This window comes from Dama dama, chromosome 23 (assembly GCF_033118175.1).
Source record: "Dama dama isolate Ldn47 chromosome 23, ASM3311817v1, whole genome shotgun sequence".
In the NCBI taxonomy this organism is placed as follows: Eukaryota; Metazoa; Chordata; class Mammalia; order Artiodactyla; family Cervidae; genus Dama; species Dama dama.
Window position 1 is genome coordinate 75218023 of NC_083703.1, and position 20407 is coordinate 75238429.

The window sequence follows — 20407 nt, forward strand, 5'->3', positions numbered from 1 at the left end:
CCCCTGGAGGAGGGCATGGCAACCCACTCCAGTATTCTTGCCTGGAGAATCCCACGGACAGAGGAGCCTGGGGTCACAAAGAGTCAGACATGACTGAAGTGACTTAGCATGCATGCACAGAAATAGTATTGGCTTTGGAATTAGACAAGCTTGAACACTAAATGCAATCCTTCCACACTCTAGCTATGTGATCTAGTTATTTAACTGCCCTCATCATCAGTTTCCTTGTGTGTTACAGGTACGTAATAATAGTCTCTATCTTGGAGAGTGATTTATTTCATATGGAATGACCACTGACATGGGAATGCTCAATAAATGTGAGCTATTGTTACATCGCAATAATAATACAAGTGTAGGGGTTTCCCTGATGGCTCAGTGGTAAAGAATCCACCTGCCAATCCACAGGAGACACAGCTTCAATCCCTGATCTGGAAGATCCCACATGCCGTGGAGCAAGTAAGCCTGGGCACCACGACTATTGAGCCAATGCTCTAGAGCCTGGGAGCTGCAGCTATGGAGCCCACATGCCGCAACTACTTAAGCCTGGGTGTCCCAGAGCCCCCGTTCCATAACAACAGAGGCCACTGCAATGAGAAGCCCATGCACTGCAGCTAGAGAGTAGCCCCCACTTGCCACAACTAAAGAAAAGCCCACGCAGCAACGAAGACCCAGAAGAGCCAAAAATAAATAAAATTATTAAAAAATAATACAAGTTTAATTTCTTAAAGTGAAAGTGAAAATCATTCAGTTGTGTCTGACTCTTTGCGACCCCAAAGGAATTCTCTCGGCCAGAATACTGGAGTGGTTAGCTGTCCCCTTCTCCAGGGGATCTTCCCGATGCAGGGATTGAACCCAGGTCTCCCGCATTGCAGGCAGATTCTTTATCAGCTGAGCCACAAGGGAAGCCCTAACTTCTTAAACCTGAGCTTCAAATAAACTATTCTTAAATCTTTAAATAAATCCTAAAATACCCGCGCTAGAATGAACTTGAGATTCCTTAATCCAGTGGTTCTCAATAGGGGATGACTCTGACCTCCAGGGGACAAAGGGAACATTTTTGGGTGATTGGAGGGGAGGACGCCAGTGGCATCTAGTGGGCAGAGGCAGAGGACACTGTTAAATATCCTACAGTGCCCCCACAACAGAAAATGACTTGTTTCCAATAGGAGCAAAGTCACTATTGCTGAGGCTGAGAAACCCTGGTCTAGTTTAACCCTCAGTACAGTGACTGCTCAGAGAAGGACAGTGTCTTGCCTGAGGTCACACAGCAAGGCAGATATAAGGACTTGTTTTACCCCATTTCGTGGAAAGATCATTGCACCCTGAGGTCTATCAGGCAGCAGAAGTTGGGAGCTGGGCTGGGATGAGGGTGAGGCGGGTATATGACCCTGACAGTGAGTCCCTCCTTAAACTTTGTTCCCTGGTGCTTCACCTGGCTATCCCTAGTCCTGGCCCTGGCTGGGAGCAACAGTTGGGCTGGGGAGGTGGGGGTGGTCCTCATAGTCACTCACCAGCCCGATCCATGCCAGCCTGACCCAGACATTTCTGACAGAAAGCCTTATAATCCGCCCACTGAAGAAATCCCAGCTTCTCCGGCTCAGCCGGCCCATAAACACGGGGATTAAAGTCTGCAGGCGAAACACGCAGAGGTGACAGCGGACAAAGAAGAAACTGCCATGTCAGGCAGTTAATTTTTGAGCTGGGGGAATGATTTCCAGGCAGACACAAGGCAACTTGTCCCCCACTGCCCCCAAGCCTGCCCACTTCGCTCAGGAAAAGAAAGAGCGAGTACTGGGCTGTTCTCTTGAGTCCGGGGCGGGAGCTGTTCGGAAACCGTGTCCACCCCCCCGCCCCGCCCCTGCCTCCTTCCCTCCCTCCGCATCCATCTTCCTGCTGGGCTGTGACTGGCGCCATGCCAGGCCCTTCGGGGAGCAGGATCAGGGCCAGGTGCTCACAGTGGTGCCCTCCTGCTGCCTACTAGAGGCCCATTCCCCGGGAACATCCAGGGCCAGGGCTGTGGGAAGCCTGTAAAGGCCAGACCCATGCCTTCAATCTCTCAGTATCCCCTCCAGCCCAAGGCTGGGCCACCGCAGCGGTCAAAACCCCTGAGGCCACTCGGGGCTTGAAATATCGGCTCAGGCACCCACGGCTGGTGTGAGGGACCTTGGGCAGGTTCGGACCTCAGTTTGCTCATAGATAACACAGGAGCTACAGCAGCACACTGCGCCTAGAGGATGACCAGCCCCTGAGGAGCAGCAGCCGTTGGGATCAACAAAAAGGACAGTGGACAGGGAATTAGGAGATGGGGGTCTGAAATCAGAGCCCGACATCAAGAAGCAGAGGCGCTTGAGTCGCAAGCTTGGCATCCAGCCGTAGAGGGCCTGGGTTCGAATCCTGCCTCTACTGCTTCCTAGAACAAGTGACTTGTTGTGCCTTGGTTTCCTTATCTGTAAAATGGGGATGATGATAATGATGATAAGAATTTCAACCTCACAGAGTTATTGTTACGAGGATTAAATGCAGGGAATGTAGGTTGAGTGCTGGGCAGTGCGTGGCAGATTAAGTTATAAAACGTTACCTCCTACTGACAGAATCCGTTGCTTCTGCCCATTTCTTGCTCTCCTTATATCAGAGGTTTCATCTCAATGATCCCTAAGGCACTTCCAGTCTGCACTTCATGTGGGGATGAAGGCAATGGATGCTGGGTAGATATTGACCCCAAAAGGAAGGGAGTTTGGGGCACACACAGCAGACCTAGGCAAAGGACCCAGCAAGGTGAGAGATAATCCAAGAGAAACTCTCTCTGCTAAGAGGCATGAGCCTCCACTTAAAAAGGGGGAATTAGGCAGCTGGAGCTCAGGGTGACAAGCCCCAAAGGGATCCCAGACTCCCAGGTGCAAATCCTGGTTCGCCACCTACAAGCTTTGACCTTTGGGCTGATTGGTGGCCTTTCTGAGCCTCCACATCCCCATCCATAAATCAGGGTGCTTGTTCGCCATCCTGACAGAGCTGGGCAGGAAGTCAAAGGGAACACGGGTGGACGTGGCATCTTTGGAAGCCCTGCCACGCTGGCAGCATCTCTGCCTGCGGTCTCCTGAGCAGCTGTCTTTGTGACCTCAGAGCACTCTTATTTGAGACTTGAGACATGCCAGGCATGGTGCCCATGGATTCCTTCATTCAACCTACCCACAGCCCCACGAGGCAGTTATGACTGCTGTCCCCGGGTTACGTGTGGCTCAGAGAGCTTGAGCAACTGGCCCAAGCTCACACTGCCTCACTTGTGAGTGGCAGGTGACCATAATAAAGCTATCGGTCATTGAGGGCTCCCTGTGACCTGGCACCGAGCCTTGCCCTTGGCACGCATGAGCTCACCTGCTCATCTCACGGCCCTGTTTAGGAAGGAGAAATTGGAGGCCCAGAGTTCAGCCACCTCTTTGCCCACGTGTACATCTCTAGCAGGGGGTGGAGCGTGATTTCAGCGTGGTGGTCTGAGCCCAGGGCCCTGGTTCTGGGCTCAGTGAAGAGAATTACTGTAGTGATGGTAAGAGTCAGCGTTTACTGACTCACTGTGTGCAGGTGCTGGGTTAAGCCCTTGAAACTTAACGTGAATGTTGCTCCTCCCACATTCTGGTAGCTTCTATGAAGGAAAACGGAAGGAGAAATATTCAACAGAAAAGCACTTCAAAGGTCCTTTCACATCCTTTCTGGGTTTGTTCAGTCCTGAGGATAAGCCCGGCTGATCTTAGAGTATTTACCTTCTGGAGGAGGAGACAGAGGTCTGGAGGGTGAAGACTGAAACTGGCTCAGGGTGACTCAGCGGGAAACACGTAAGACAGCCCAGAAGTCTTGGTCTCTGATTTCCAGCCAGGGCTCCCTTCTAACCTCTCCTCAGCCCCAAAACAATCTGAGACAGCAGTTAGAAGCCCCCTCTGTCCATATGGGCCTACGACTCAACAAGGGAAAGAGGAGAAATGGGAGGGAGAGACTTGCCCCAGAAGACTTCCAGGGCTAGCCACCCCATCCTTCCACTCCTTCCACTTGAACGGACTCTGTTAGACCCCTGGACTTATTAGCAGATGTCACAAGTTCAAGTTCTTTGAACCATTCATTAAAAGTGTTCAAGGGGCAGCTCACACCCCACTGCCCCCCAAGCCTCACTAATCATTCATGAGCCAGGCAGGCGGGTGGGGGCGGGGTGGCAGCTGCCCAGTGACCCTCTGCTGCCCACGGTCCCTCACTTCCTAGGGCTCAGGGGTATGGGCTTCGGGGTTAGAAGAAGAATGGCAAGGGAACTTTCACCAGGATTTTTCTTTGCATAAACACTATCTCATTTAAAATCCCAGGAACTCCTAGATCAGTTTCTCCCCATTTTATAGGGAGGAGCCCCCCCAAAAAACTCCCCCAGCGGCCTGACTCAGCCAGAGGACTGAGAACTTTTGGAACAAGTTCTTCCCAAAAAGAGGCCAAGTGACCGTGTGACCTCGGACAGTGCCTTCCTCTCTGGGGGCCTCAGTCTCCCCACGTGTCCCAAGGACCCTTCAGTCCCTATCACAGGTGGTGGGTGTGTCAAAGGCCCCCTCAGGGCTTCTCCACCTCCCCCTGCTCCTGGCAGCTGTCCCACACCTCCGGAGGCCTGTACTAACAGGAGGCTTCTCTTGGGCTGAAATGAAACCCAGCCTGAAGGCATTATGGTGGGATCTGCCTTCAAACGCCACCTATGCTCTTCACCTGAGTTTCTCTATGATCAAGGGGTCAGTGGTCAGGCTCCTGGAAGGGCTGTCATGAGGACCCAGGAAGACCATTTGCTATTTCTTTCTTTCTTTTTTTTTTTTGCTTCAGATTCCATTTCAATTTTTTTTTTCCATTTATTTTTATTAGTTGGAGGCTAATTACTTTACAATATTGTAGTGGTTTTTGCCATACATTGACATGAATCCGCCATGGATTTACATGCATTTGCTATTTCTTGATCATCCCCCATGCCCCCACCTCAGGATCTTTGCGCTTAACTGTCTCCTTACCTGGAATGCTCTTCCTTTATACGCACTCAGGGTTTGTTCCTTCACCTCCTTCAACTCTTTGCTCCAATGTCTTCTCCTTCAGGAATTTGTTCAAATGTTCCCTTTTCAGAATCTTTCTGACTCTAAAATTGCACTTACCCCCATTCCTGGCTCCCTGCCATCTGTGATTTTATGCTCCATAGTACTGTTCATCATTTGACATACTATAGATCTTACCTTGGAGAAGGGCATGGCAACCCACTCCAGTATTCTCGCCTGGAGAATCCCGTGGACAGAGGAGCCTGGCGGGCTACAGTGCATGGGGTTGCAAAGAGTCAGGTAAGACTGAGCGACTAACACACACACACAAACACACATAGATCTTACCTATTTATGTGTTTGCTTTCTTTAAAAAAATGTCTACCCCTCTAGCATGTCAGCTCCATAAGTAAAAGGATTTGTGACTATTTGGTTCATTGCCATGTTCTCCCAGACTAGTAGCTGGTATATATAGTAGGTGCTCAATTAATACTTTTAAATGTAAGGATCACTCGTGGACAGTGCCTGGCACACAGAAAACACTAAGGAAATACTTGCATTGATTCCATATTCATTCTACACATATTTATTAAGCACCTTGTTTGCCAAGCGCTGGGGATATACTGGTTAACCAGACAGGAAGGACCCTTATTTGTACCTTACTATTTGCAGGTACTTATTTCACTCTTTACAAAGTGCTTAGTTTCCCTGGCTCCTCAACATGGCCCCATGAGGCTAGTGAATGTACAGACAGATGGTGAGACCAAGGATGGCAGGGGGAGTGCCTTGTTCTGCCCACCCCCACCCCCACCCCCAGAGCACGTTCTTGGCAGGGATCCATCCTGGATCAGCTAAGGGCCCACCACTTAGCCTAACTTCTCTTGGGCACTGAGGTCTTCCCTACCCCTGAGGTTTTAAGTCTCTACCATTTACCATCGTCCCACCTCCACTCTGGTCCAGCGCGCTCTGCCCCAGGCATCCTGGGAGTCAGTGCAGGGGATGAGGGGAAAGCTGACCCCTGCTGCTGAGGTCTGAGCTATGACGTTCACAAGCCCCTCTTGACAATGGCCCTCCACTGCCCACATTCCTTCACTTCTTAGGCCTCTGGGGCCCTGGGCTTCAGAGTTAGAGTAAGAACGGCAAGGGAACTTTCACTGGGGTTGTTTTTCTTCTGAATAAGCACTATCTCATTTAAAATTCCAGAAGCTCCTAGGAGATCAGCTTTCCCCCGTTTTATAGTGGAGGAATTGGAGGCTCAGAGAACCCAAGAACCTACACAGAGATTAAAGGGAAGAAGCCAAGAGGATGCAGAAGCAAGTCTCATCCTCTATAAAGCACTTCCAGACCCTTAGATCCACAGGCTCATTTGTAAGGCAAATAAGAATACTATTACTGTTATACCTGAAGCGAATAGCCAGCTCACTGGAAAAGACCCTGATGCTGGGAGAGACTGAGGGCGGGAGGAGAGGGGGCGACAGAGGGCGGGATGGCTGGATGGCGTCACCCACGCGATGGACATGAGCTTGGGCAAACTCCGGGAGATGGTGAGGGGCGGGGAAACCTGGCGTGCTGCAGTCCACGGGGTCACAAAAGAAATGGACACGACTTGGCGACTGAACAACAACAGTAGATCTTTATCTAGTACCGCTTATGATCAGGAGCAGCCCAGAGTATTTTAGGTATCAAAACCAATCTTCACCATCCCGCTCTGAGGTAGATCCTATTAGTGTCCTCACACAGAGGAGGAAACTGAGGCACAGAGAAGCTAAGTAACTTACCCAAGGTCACACAGCCAGGAGGTGGGGGAGCCAGCGTGGAGTCCCGGAGATCTGGTGCTAGAGTTCATACTCTCATGACGTGGCCCCCTCCCCTTCAGAGAGTGATTCTGGAGGACAAATCAGCCCAGTGACTCTGGGCAGACCCTTTGTCCAGGGGAGGAAAGTCAAGGTCTGGAGGAGGTCCAGACCCCATAGAGGGAACAGATCAGAAGCAGGAAAGAAAGCCAGGTATCCTGGATTGATGGGTAGTTTAGTAGGGGTAGGAAGGGCCTCTCAGGACCACCTCAGTTTCCCCAAGAAGAAGTGAGAGCTGGACTGCAGGCAGGGCCGTGCATTAGGCCTCTGCTGGCTCCCCCAGGCCTGGACACCCCGCATTCTGGTCCCAGATGTCAGCACAGCAGAGCCCGTTTGCAAGACTCGTGTCTCAGGAAACTGCTCACACTTCTGTTTCTCGGACTCCATGCTGTCAAATGCCTGGCTCAGGCACCAGGACGAGTTTTGCCGAGTCCCAGCCCTTTTCAGAGGAATCCAGGGGGGCTCCAGGCAGGGCAAATGGCTTAAAGGGGCAGGGAGCGTTTCCTCCCTTCTCCCGCACTCCTCCAGGCTGCTGGGGGCCAGCCAGCAAAGTGGCTTGTCATGTGAGAAAGGTGGACCGTCATGTGGAATTGAGGGGACAATCGGGGCTGTGGGTGGCAGCGAACAAGGGCCGCTCTTGTTATTTCTCCCGATCACGGGAAAGGAGGCTGGTCCCGCCTGCTGGGAGCCAGGAGGGCAGAGGGGACGGTCAGCTCCACGCAGCAGAGCCTGGAGCAGGGCTCACGGGCCCTGGAAGGGCCTTCTTGCCTGGAAGGCACTCCATTTCCAAATCCCCTCCACCCTGGGAGGCCTTCTGCAGTCAGGCTGTGAGTCCAAAGGCAAGCCCTTCCCCTCTCTGGGCCTCAGTATTCCTGACAGAAAATGGGACCTGATCACACCTGCCTCACGGGCCTGCTGGGAGAGGACCCCAAGTAAATGCACTGCGCAGGGGCTCCCCGCCTTGGCACCACTGACATTCAGGGCCTGAGAGCTCTCCGTTGTGGGGGCGATCCTGTGCACTGTAGGGTGTTCAGCAGCATCCCTAGACGCCGGTAGCATCTCCATCGAGCCGTGACAATCAAAAATGTTTTCAGGCCTTGCCGAATGTCTCCTGGAGAGCAAAACGCTTCAGAACTCTGCTTTAAAGGACTCCCCAGGGCTCAGGACACAGGAGGTGGTTGAGCCATGAGGCCAGCCAGCATTTGTTGAGCCCTTTACAAGTACCATCACCTATTATAGTACCCATTCACAGATGAGGAACTTGAGCACAGAGAAGTTATGCAACTGGCCCGAGGTCACACAGCATATTAAAAAACCAGAATTTGCACCGAAGCACCCAAACCCAAGCCTCTACATATCATATTTGACAATTCATGTTAATTCCTATCTTCAGAGCCCCCAAGACCCCAAAACCTCCAAACTCCCACTCCAGTGTCAGAATGACAGGTCTCTCCACTGGGAAGCCTTTCTTAATGTATTCCCTGCCCCTTTCCCCTTGCCTCCACTGAACCATGAAGGAATGTGGGCTTTCGATAAGGCAGACGTGCTCGAATGGCAGCCTGACTACTCATTCAGTGACTGTGAGGCCCTAGGCAAGTGTCTTCCTCTCTGGGCCTCAGGCTTCTCGTCTGTAAAATGGGTCCATCTCCCTTGTGTCACACAGAGACTAAAAGCACAGACTCTGGAGCTACAATGCCAGGGCAGAATCCCAGCTGTGCCACTTCCAAACCATGGGAGCTGGGGCAAGTGACTGAACAATTCTGTGACTCAGTTTCCCCACCTGTGAATGCGGACAATAATAGCACCTGTGCCACAGAGCCGGGGCGAGCATACACGAGCTAGCCTGTCTCAAGTGCATTGAACCACGCCTGACACGTCATAAATGCTAGAGAGGTGTTGGCTACGGCTCTCAGGGGGCCTCCTGGGGGACAGAGGAGAGGGCATGAGTAAGGCATGCGGCCTGGGACGTCAGCAACCTTGAACTCACATCCTGAGCCTCCCAGGGACCGGCGCATTCCTGCTGGAGAGCTTAACACGGCTGAAATCAAACCCCTCTCTCCAGTCCAGACCAAGAGAGGGCTTCGCAGGAGAGGAAAGTTAAAGGAACTGGGTAGGGCAGCCACTGGGCTGCCAGAAGGGGCACCCTGGCCTCACCAGCCTTTTTCCAACGTCTTTATTGAGCAGGGCATCACTGTTCTGTCCTATCTATCAGTCCTCCTGACTCTGCTCACCCCCAGCACAGGCTCCTTCCCGTTGGCTGCCCCTCCCCTTGTGAATTTCATGAACAAGCAGATAAGAGTCAAGCGCCTAGTACCCCTATTTTGCAGATAATAGCAATAGCCACAATTCTTTACCAAGTACCTATGTGGCATCAGGCACTGTCAAGTCTTCTGAGCAGGTGGGTGTCGTTATGCCCACTTATCAGATGAGGAAATTGAGGCTTGCCATAGACGGCATGGCCTTGTGCATCTCTCCCATCCGTGGTGCATCTCAGCTGGAGAGAGCCGTTGGGGCACACCTGTGTCATTTGTTTCAGGTCCGGTCTAGCTCGGGTGCCCACTGTGTCCTCACCGTCTGGGGGGGTGGTGTCTCACAATCCTGCTCATCAGTCCAGAGGGCACTTCCCAGCTGAGTCAGGTCAGGAAATACGATCTTGCTCCCCACTGCCTCATCAGGAATTGTGTCGGTCTGTTTACACACCTGGCAGGATCTCCAGGAAAGTGGAAAGTTGGCTAGGCCTCAGAGGAGCGGTTCCAAGGCCAAGGGGTCTGTGTGGGCAACAGGTCAAACCTGGCAGGAGAGCACGAAGGGGGCACAGATGAGGGTTCTGGGACCACCTGGCTGGAAGGGGTGGGAAGGTCCTTCCATGTGCCCTCTGGGCCCCAGTTTTCCCCGCTGAAAAAGTAAAGGGCTGGAAACACTGATTTCAGCTCAGATCTTCTACAAATTAGTAGCAGTCAAGGGGTTTAGCAAGTGCACGTGTTCAGAAATCAGCTACCTGGCTCAAATGCAAATTCATTCATTGGCTAGTTTACAGTGTCAGACTCTGTCCTAGGTGCTCGGGATGCTGAGGGAACAAGACAGACACAGGCCTTGCCCTTATATCACTCACAGTCTCATGGAGGAGGCAGGCAGTGAACAAATAATGAACATTTCAGGTTGGAATGAATGCCATGAAGGAGATAAAACAGGATGCTGTTTTAGAGAGTGTTTTGTACAGTGAGGAGGGCAAGTATTATTGAGAAGAGGTAATCAAGGAGGTCTTCTCAGAGGAGGTGCCTTTGGAGCTAAGACCTGAATGACCAGACAGATCCACCTGTGAAAGATCAGGGGCAAGAGCGTCCAAGGCAGCAAGAACAACAAGTGCAAAGGTCCTGAGGCAGCAACAAGTTTGGCAGGTTTAAAGAACCAAAGGAAGGCCTATAAGGCTGGACCACAAGTGAGAGAAGAGAAGAGTATGGGAGATTGTAACAAACATGTTTTCCAGTTTCTGAATGTGATGCTCTGGCATCTTGGGACCTTGCTAAGACTGAAGGGTCTGCCCCTCCCAGGGCTAGCCCATTCCTAGAGATAGTAAATAACTCACCTGTGCGTCTGCTTTTCAAATGTAAACCAGACAATCCCAAGCCCACACCCCCAACCATCTCCTTTCTTGGACTCTCTCACTCCAGGCCACTATCTGCCTGCCCTAATCACCCAGGGCCAGGGACCAGACAACTAGGGACAACCTCTCTGTCCCAGAGCCTACTGAAATTATTTGAGCTAGCCAACTCTAAGCCTGCTTACTCTGACTTGCCCATTCTTTAAATATATATCACATTGCCAGATAGTGATGAAGACCATGAAGCAAAATAAGGCAGGGAAGAGAGCATAAAGGAATTTTTATTTTCTATGTTAGATAGGGTGGCCATGGAAGGCCTTTGAGGAGGTTCATCTTTGAACTAAGATGAATGAAGTGTGGGAGCAAGGCTTGCAGGCATCTGGGGGAAGAGCAGTTCATAACGGAAGGAACAGTAGGTGTGCATGTCTTTAGTTGCTCAGTTGTGTCTGGCTCTTAGTGACCCCATGGACTGTAGCCTGCCAGGCGCCTCTGTCTATGGGATTTTCCAAGCAAGAATACTGAAGTGGGTTGCCATGACCTCCTCCAGGGGATCTTCCTGACCCAGGGATCGAACCTGAGTCTCTTGGGTCTCCTGCATTGGCAGGTGGATTCTTTACCACTGTGCCACCTGGGAAGCTGTTAAAGGCCCTGGGGTGAGAGCAATCTTGGGATATTTAAGGAACACCAAGAATGCCAGGTGGCTGGCACAGAGGGAAAAAGGGGGCAGCCTCTAGTAAGTAATCAGTAAGTATGAGGTGTTCTTATCCTTTCTTGAGGTCTTACTATAATCTGAACAGAAATATGGGAGCTTGACATCTACTTCCCTTCACCCCTTATCTAGAAGGTAGGCTTCAGAGATTAAATGAAATGTAATGAACTAAAATGTGAGAGGCATGTAAAACAGTGTGGGGCAGATGAGGAAAACACTTAGCAATTATTACTGTTATCAACTCCCACCCTGTTTGACAAGCATGGGACGATTTCTGTATCCTAACTGAATTAAAGCTCATAGGAGCCCTTTGAGGACCCATGAGTCTTCCCCACTTTACAAGTGAGGAAAACGAGGCTCAGAAATGGGACGTCTCCCGCCCAAGGCCCTCATCTTACAGTTTGAGAGCCAAGACCCAAACCCAAGTCTTCCCAATTCCAAGGCTCATGCTCTTTCCATCCTCTTACTTCTGAGTCTCAGCTTCCTCATCTGCAAAACGGGAGAGTTAAAACATACCTTGAGGGCTGAATGAAAAAGTAAGAAGTTATGATGCCAGTACAACGTATGATTTCACTAGGCCCAAAGAATAACTATGACCCAAACAATAATAAATGACTATGCCAAAGCCGTTGACTGTGTGGATCACAATAAACTGTGGAAAATCCTTCAAGAGATGGGAATACCAGACCACCTGACCTGCCTCTTGAGAAACCTGTATGCAGGTCAGGAAGCAACAGTTAGAACTGGACATGGAACAACAGACTGGTTCCAAATAGGAAAAGGAGTACATAAAGGCTATATATTGTCACCCTGCTTATTTAACTTATATGCAGAGTACATCATGAGAAATGCTGGGCTGGTGGAAGCATAAGCCGGAATCAAGATTGCTGGGAGAAATATCAATAACCTCAGATATGCAGATGACACTACCTTTATGGCAGAAAGTGAAGAAGAACTAAAGAGCCTCTTGATGAAAGTGAAAGAGGAGAGTGAAAAAGTTGGCTTAAAGATCAACATTCAGAAAACTAAGATCATGGCATCCGGTCCCATCACTTCATGGGAAATAGATGGGGAAACAGTGGAAACAGTGGCTGACTTTATTTTTCTGGGCTCCAAAATCACTGCAAATGGTAATTGCAGCCATGAAATTAAAAGATGCTTACTCCTTGGAAGGAAAGTTATGACCAACCTAGACAGCATGTTAAAAAGCAGAGACATTACTTTGTCAACAAAGGTCCATCTATCAAGGCTATGGTTTTTCCAGTGGCCATGTATGGATGTGAGAGTTGGACTATAAAGAAAGCTGAGCACAGAAGAATTGATGCTTTTGAACTGTGGTGTTGGAGAAGACTCTTGAGAGTCCCTTGGACTGCAAGGAGATCTAATGAGTCCATCCTAAAGGAGATTAGTCCTGGATGTTCATTGGAAGGACCGATGTTGAAGCTGAAACTCCAATACTTTGGCCACCTGATGCGAAGAGCTGACTCATTGGAAAAGACCCTGATGCTGGGAAAGATTGAGGGCAGGAGGAGAAGGGGATGACAGACGATGAGATGGTTGGATGGCATCACCGACTCAATGGACATGGGTTTGGGTGGACTCCGGGAGTTGGTAGTGGACAGGGAGGCCTGGAGTGCTGCAGTTCATGGGATCACAGAGTCAGAAACGACTGAGCGACTGAACTGAACTGAAAGAATAACCAGGGGGGAAGGTGATATTATAGGGGTGTTATCACTGAAGAGACTGAGGCCCAGAGAAGTCAAACGACTTGCCTAAGATCACAGAGCCGGGATGTGGAATGAGAATCCAGTTCTGATTCCGAAGCCTCAAAACTGGGAAGGAAAGGCCCATTTTCTCAGTCATCCACCTGAACATCCCCCACTCATGGATTAGGTGAATGCAAAACAGTGGGCCTCTGACTTCACAGGTGTAACTGTCACCCCAGAACAAGGCTGCTGCAAGCCAGACAACGCCTTTGTGCCAACTGGGGAAAGGGGCTCTTCCTCAGGTGGGTCCGGCACTGCACCAGGATGCCAGCTTCTGCAGGTGGATTCCGTCTCACTTTGCCTCCTCACTTCTCTCTGTGCACTGCACAACCTGTACAACACTCTGGAGCAGTCCTGCCCAGAAGCTTTTATTCCCATCATATGTTACATTGAGAAACATGTTAGTCACCAACATCCAAGAATATGGCAATAATATAACATGATAAATGTAAGCATATAACAGGAGGGGGCTTTGAGTGTGCTGATATAGAGACTTGAGGGTGGCTAAAATCAGTGAAGTCAGATTATTTTGCTGACAAAGGTCTGTCTAGTCAATGCTATGTTCTTCCCAGTAGTCACGTATGGATGTGGACCGGAAAGAAGGTTGAGCGCTGAAAAATTGATGCTTTTGAACTGTGGTGTCGGAGAAGACTCTTGAGAGTCCCTTGGATTGCAAGGAGATCCAACCGGTCCATCCTAAAGGAGATCAGTCCTGGGTGTTCATTGGAAGGACTGCTGTTGAAGCTGAAACTCCAGTACTTTGGCCACCTGATGCAAAGAACTGACTCATTGGAAAAGACCCTGATGCTGGGAAAGATTGAAGGCAGGAGAAGGGGACGACAGAGGATGAGATGGTTGGATGGCATCAGCGACTCAATGGAAATGAGTTTGAGCAAGCTCCAGGAGTTGGTGATGGACAGGGAAGCCTGGCGTGCTGCTATTCATGGGGTTGCAAAGAGTCAGACACGACTGAGTGACTGAACAACAACGAAAGATCTCCCAAGAAGCCAGACCTGTCGCCTGGGAGGAGGCCCTGCCCAGAGTCCCCCACCCCTACATGCCTCCTCCTCAAAGCATCCTTAGAAAGAGCCACCTGTGAGTACCCACTGGAAGCACTCTTGATGGCCAGACGGTCAGTCCAGCAAGATTTGCTTTTAGTAAGTTGGGAAAGGAGGTGAGATTCTCTGCAAATACATGGCCTGGTGCTTACTTGCAAGCTTGATTTAATACTCTCCTCTGTCTTCCCGAGCCGCCCAAGGCCAGTCCTCTAACACCCAGCTCCCAGGATGGCCATTCTTAGAAAACTGTGAGGCAGTCCCTCTGGCAGCATCCTGAGTTCCTCAGCCTCTCGCTCTCTTTGGGGTAAGAGCCATGATCCCCGTGGCCCTGGAAATTGCAGCCACTGCATTCCAGAAGGGCATCCCACTCCTTTTCACCCCTGCTGACAGTGTTCCAAGCCAGGAGGACATAATGTAAGAATTGTTCCCATCCCCTGCCCCCAGCCCCTGGCTCTACCCTTCAGATTAACCCAAGCCTCCCTGCAGCCTCCCTCGCCAGTCACCAGGGGACAGGTGCATGATAACCAACCCTTACGATCATACAGACTTTTGGAACATCAGAGCAATGATGCTGGAGACCTCATCAAGCTGGAAAAGAAGGACCCAGTGAGGGGCAAATGGCCAACACCGAGGATCTCAAACTTCTTCCCTGATATCAACAATTTTGCAAAGGTTTTTGGGATATGAACCCTATAACTGGCCTTGGTGGTTCCAGAATTTCTAGTGAGAGAGGCTTAGAAGCAGCAGCCTGATGTTAGGGGTGAGGGTGGACATTGAGCACACTTGCCTTGAAGCTTCATTTGCACAGAAAGCATACTTTTTTATACTGCCAGCCTTTGTCTGGAGAGGTTATCACAGGATTGAACTGGTTAAGATTACAGGAACTGCCTTGAAACTATGTGTGCATAGCACACCCACTCTTTGCTTTACGTGTGTGTCATAGACCAACAAAAACCATAAATTTCTCTGCTCACTATTCTCTAAGGATGCTTTTATTCACCTTCTACATTAGATTAAGAAACATGTCAGTTATTAACATCCAAGAATATGATAATAATACAATGTGATAAACATATATACATACAACATGCAGGAAGAGGGGGCTTTGAGTGTGCTGATAGAGACTTGAGGGAGGTTAAGATCTCCCAAGAAGCCAGAGCTGCCTCCTGGGAGGAGGCCCTGCTTTACTAGCCAGTTTAAAAGGCGGTGAGATCAGAGCCACACAAAGAGTCTCCACTGGGGATCTGGAGGGAACCAGGAGAGGTTCTCACTCAATTAGAACTAAAGAAAGAGTATAAAGTGAAGTGGTCAGACACAGACAATGCATTCTGGCTTTGTACAGGTTGTGTGACCTTGGACAAGTCACCTAACCTTGCTGAGCTTCCACTTCTTCACCTGTTCCATGCTAATAGCAGTGGACTCCCTGGTGATGTGGATGTCACGGAGGGCAACACCTGAGAAACTCAGCGCGGCGCCTGGCACGTAAGAGTCGTGAAGCACTCAGCGGAACACCTTATTGACCAGACATGCGCTGTTACCTATCCACACTGGGGACCATACGGAAGTGGGTTCACTGTGAAGCTAATGAAGTCTTTACAGGTTCAGAGCCACTCCCAAGCCATGTACTGAATTCTGTACTTGTAAATCTGTATGCTTTTTCTTAAAGAAAGCCTCTCAATTAGTACAAGTTTCTGGCCCCATAACACTTGGACCTGCCCCTGGGTTCACAAATCTTGCTAGAGAGCAGAGCAGAGCGGAGCTTTCAGAACCCTCTGCAGAGGAGAGAGACCCTGTGTGTTTCATCACTTCTTCCCCAGAGCTCCGCCTGGGAACCCCCAGACCCACCCTGCCTTCTACCAGTGATGCTTCATAAAGTGAGGCAACGTCTCCGCTCAGACCCTCACATCAAGTGTCAGAAGCTAGCATGGCAAAATCCTCCACCTTACAGACAAGGAAAAGGAGACCCAAAGAGGAAAGGAGACGGGTCCAAGGTCCTGAAGTCAGCAAGTGGCCAGGGATGGGACGGCTTTTAAATAAGCAGCCTAATCCTTACACCAGCATTTACTGTTTTTCTCTCACATGTCAAGAAAGTCTAATTGCTAGGATATTTCCACACTGAAGAATTTGTCCTGAATCTTTCAACACCATCTTCTTAGTATCACTTCCTCACCCCTTCCTCCAGGCAGCCCTCTCTGAACACTTCTCCCCACTCCCCTGGTACTCTGCTGGAAGAGCTGGGGAATCTGCCACTAAATTATACCCTCTCTTTAACTTTTATGAACATGTAATGTTTCATTGATGGCAATTAATGAATAATTAAAATCTTATTGTCGGATGGTATCACCAACTCAAAGGACATGAGTTTGAGCAAACTCAGGGAGAGAGTGAAGGACAAGGGGAGCCTGGTGTGCTGCAGTCCACGGGGTTGCAAAGTGTCGGACACGACTTAGCAACTGAACAATATCTCATCTAGGGACAGTGAAACAACTTCTTGGAGGTAGAAGCCTTGTCTAATGAGCCTCACACCTTCCCTTGATGCCCCAAATGTGCTGGGCACAGGTGAGGGACCCACCAGGGGACCTGCGATACCATCTCCTTCTCCCACTGGTGATGAATTTTGTCGTGACACTCCTCACCTCTATCTGCAGCCTTTGATCTTCTACGGATTACTTTCTTTGAGAGTCTAGAAACAACCTAGGTTCTGGATTCTGATAAGCGAGGGATTGATCCCACTCAGCTGCCTGTTGTGTGACTGTGAGCAAGACACTTCTCTCCCAGCCTCACTTTTCTCCTCTGGAAAATAAGGCAAATAATCCTCCCCACTCGGAGGGGCAGTTTCAGTCTGGATTAAGTCAGATGCTGCACATAGGCAAAGTTAAGCGCTGCACCTTGCCCCTGGTGGCTCAGAGGGTAAAGAATCTGCCTGCACTGCAGGAAACGTAGGTTCAATCCCTGGGTCGGGAAGATCCCCTGGAGGAGGGCAAGGCAACCCACTCCAGTGTTCTTGCCTGGAGAATTTCAGGGACAGAGGAGGCTGGTGGGCTACAGTCCACGGGGTCGCAGAGTCAGACACGACTGCGCGACTTTCACTTCACACTTGCTCCCAGTAAGCATTTATTAAATCTTGGCTGTTCTCCATTGTATAAGGCACATCGAATAAAGACCAGCCAGCGTAGTCTTCGGCACTTACTGGGTACCAGGCTCAGTTCAAAGAAATTAACATATATTGCCTCTTTTTAATATTCACCACCATCCAATGGATCCGTATGATCATTTCCCCCGTGTTTACAAATGAACAAAGTGAAGTTCAGAGAGGTTAAGCCCCAGATCACACAGCTTGCCATTCATCAAGTGTTTCTTGTGATTATCAAGTGAAATGTGCCACACATCACCAAGCACACAGTCAGAGCTCGATAGAGAGAAATCATTCCTGCAGAAATGACAAGATCCAGAAAGCTACTGGGACCCGGGCTCCCAGGAGCAGCAGCGGCTGGGAAAGGGGAATTGTGTTCACATCAGTGCAAGGCAGGGAAAGCGAGGGAAGGCGGAGGGGCGGGGGGTCTGGTGAGGTCTAGACTGGGACCTCTGCGGTGTTCCGCCTCCGAGGCTCGGGACGACAGGGTCCTGATTGTGGCGCGGCCGCCCGGGGCGGGCGGAACGGGGGGACCGCCCAGGAGAGGCGGCGTTACCTTGGGCGGGAGGGCGAAGACCACCGGCAGCAGCACGAGCGGTGTGAACAGCAGCACCAGCAACCGCCGCGCGCTCCACACCTTCTTGGCCACTGTCGCCAGCGCCGCCATCTGTGCGATCGCCCCGCGGAGCGGGCCAGCCCGGGACTGCCCGCGCCGGGCCCCCGGCTCCGGGGTTATAGCCTGGGGGCAGGGTCTGGGGAGGGGACTGCGCTCGGGGACCCGCCCCCCCCCTACGCGCGCCTCCCGGAAGAAAAGGGTGGGGCCTGCTCCCCTGGGACTGGGGGAAAGAGGCTCGGGAAAGTTAGGAAAAGTTGGACCCAAGAACCGGGGAAGCGCACTCTAGCCCAGAAGACTGAGTAGCCGCCTGACTTTCCAGCTGTGTGGCCCGAGGCTTCACTGTTCCCTACTTGCCTGTGAAAAGGGCCACACCAGGCAGTCTGAGGACTGAATCACGTACTAGCCTTAACAGGATTCTATACCGCCTCTGCCGCATACTAGTTGCGTGGCCTTGACATTGGCCTCTGACTCTCAGCTTACTCATCCATGAAGTGGGGGTGATGATAATATTAGTCGGAACTACACAAGAGGTCTGTTGGGAGTTCTTGCTGTTGATAACTGTTTTATGTATTTTTCTTCCTGTGTGGGTCAGTCATCTGTAGGTCGGAGCCTGTGTGTGTCTGTATTAGTCACTCCATCGGGTCTGACTCTTTGGGATCCCACAGACTATAGTCCCGTCAGGCTCCTCTGTCCATAGAATTCTCCAGGCAAGAGTATTGGAGTGGGTAGCCATTCCCTCCTCCAGGGGATCTTCCCGCCCCAGGGACTGAACCAGTGTCTCCTGCTTTACAGGTTGCCTGGAGGAGTCTTTTTGTTTCTTCTGGATAAGTGCATGGGAATACAGTCCTGGGTTATATGGCAGTTGCATCCTTGGTGTTTTTTTGTTTTTGTTTTTTTTAATTAAGAAACCACCAAACAGTTTTCCAAAGTGTTAGCACTCTATTACATTTCTGTTAGCAATGGATGAGTGATCCAGTTTCTTCACGTCCTTGCCAACACTGGACTTGTAAGTTGCTTTTTTTTTTTTTTTAATTTTAGCCACACTGATGGGGGTGTAGAGAAATCTTGTGGTTTTAATTTACATTTTCTTAATGGCTAATGATGTTTAACATCTTTTCGTGTGCTTATTTGTCATCTGTATATCTTCTTTGGGGAAAACGATCTCTTCCTGTTGTTTGCCATTTTCTCATTGGACTGTTTTTTCTGCTGTTGAGTTTTGAGAGTGCTTTATATAGCCTAAATACTGGTCTTATGATAGATATGTTGTTTGCAAAAATTTTCTCCCAGTCTATAGCCTGGCTTTTCATCTTGCTAACAGACCTTTCACAGAGCAAACACTTATAGTTTTGGTGGCATCAAAATGATGAAATTTTCCTTTTGTATCATGCTTTCAGTGTCAAACTCTGCACAGCCATAGATCCTAAAGATTTGCTCAGATTTTTTTCTAGATGTTTGATAAGTTATAGTTTTATGTTTTATATTTAAGACCATGAGTTAATTTTTACATCAGGTACAAGGCTTAGGTTGAGGTTTTTATTTTATTTATTTTTGCCTATCATTGACCAATTGCTGCAGCATCATTTGTTTAAAAAGTTATCTTTATTCCATTGAATTCCTTTTATACTTTTGTCAAAAATCAATTGGCATATTTGGTTGATCTGTCTCTGGGTTCCCTATTCTGTTCCACTGATCTAATTGTCTATCCCTCTACCAATACCGGGTTTCCCCAGTGGCTCAAGGAGAAAAGAACACACATGCAATGCAAGAGACACAGGAGACTCAGGTTTGATCCCTGGGTTGGGAAGATCCCTGGAGGCGGAAATGGCAACCCACTCCAGTATTCTTGCCTGGGAAATTCCTTGGACAGAGGAGCCTGGACATGACTTAGTGACTAAACAACAATAAAACTGCAATTTTGAGCAAAGTAGATGGTATTCTATTTTTTTCAGGATCCATATGCTCACTGATAGTACACTGAAATAAAGTTGAATTTTGAATGTTTACCTTATACCCTAAATCTTGTTCAATTCATTTATTAGTTTTAGGAGGTTTTTTTTGGTCACATCTTTGAGACTTTCTATATAGACAATCATGTCATCTACAAATAAAAACTGATTTATCTTTTCCTTTCAAATCTGTATGAAATAGGGCTATTTGAATTATCTACTTTATACTGAGTGCATTGCGGTAGTTTATATTGAGTTGGCCAGAAAGTTCTTTAGGGTTTTTCTGTAAGATGTCATGGAATTTTCTGAGGAGGTGTTCTATTTCTTGTAAATTGTTAAACGTTTGCATGTGGAGTTTTGAGTACTCCCCTTTGATGTCTGCAGGTTCTATAGTGATATCCTTGATTCCTTTATCCATTCCTGATTCATTCATTTGGTAACTTGCATCTTTTCTCTCTCTTTTTATCAGCCTTACTTGAGATTTTTAAATTTAATCCTCTTTTTAAAGAACTAATTCTGTGAGGTTGTTTTTTCTGTTTTCAGTTTCATTGATTTCAGGTCTCATATTTCTTTTTTCCGTCCTTCTGCTCATTCTTCTTTTTCTAGGCCATTGAAGTGGGAGCTTAGATTATCGAGTTGAGATTTTTTTCCTCTTTTCAAAAGTATACATTAATGATAAACATTCC

At 49.3% G+C, this 20407-nt stretch overlaps 1 protein-coding gene across 1 annotated transcript in view; it reads right to left on the bottom strand.

Annotated features, from left to right (window-relative positions):
• Window positions 1-17826, bottom strand: part of SLC13A3 (solute carrier family 13 member 3) — a 73887-nt gene extending 56061 nt beyond the window's left edge. The window contains exon 1 of the mRNA XM_061127408.1: window positions 17716-17826. Within this exon, the coding sequence (XP_060983391.1) occupies window positions 17716-17826 (111 nt within the window). The remainder of the gene's footprint in view (window positions 1-17715) is intronic.
• Window positions 17827-20407: the final 2581 nt, after the last annotated feature.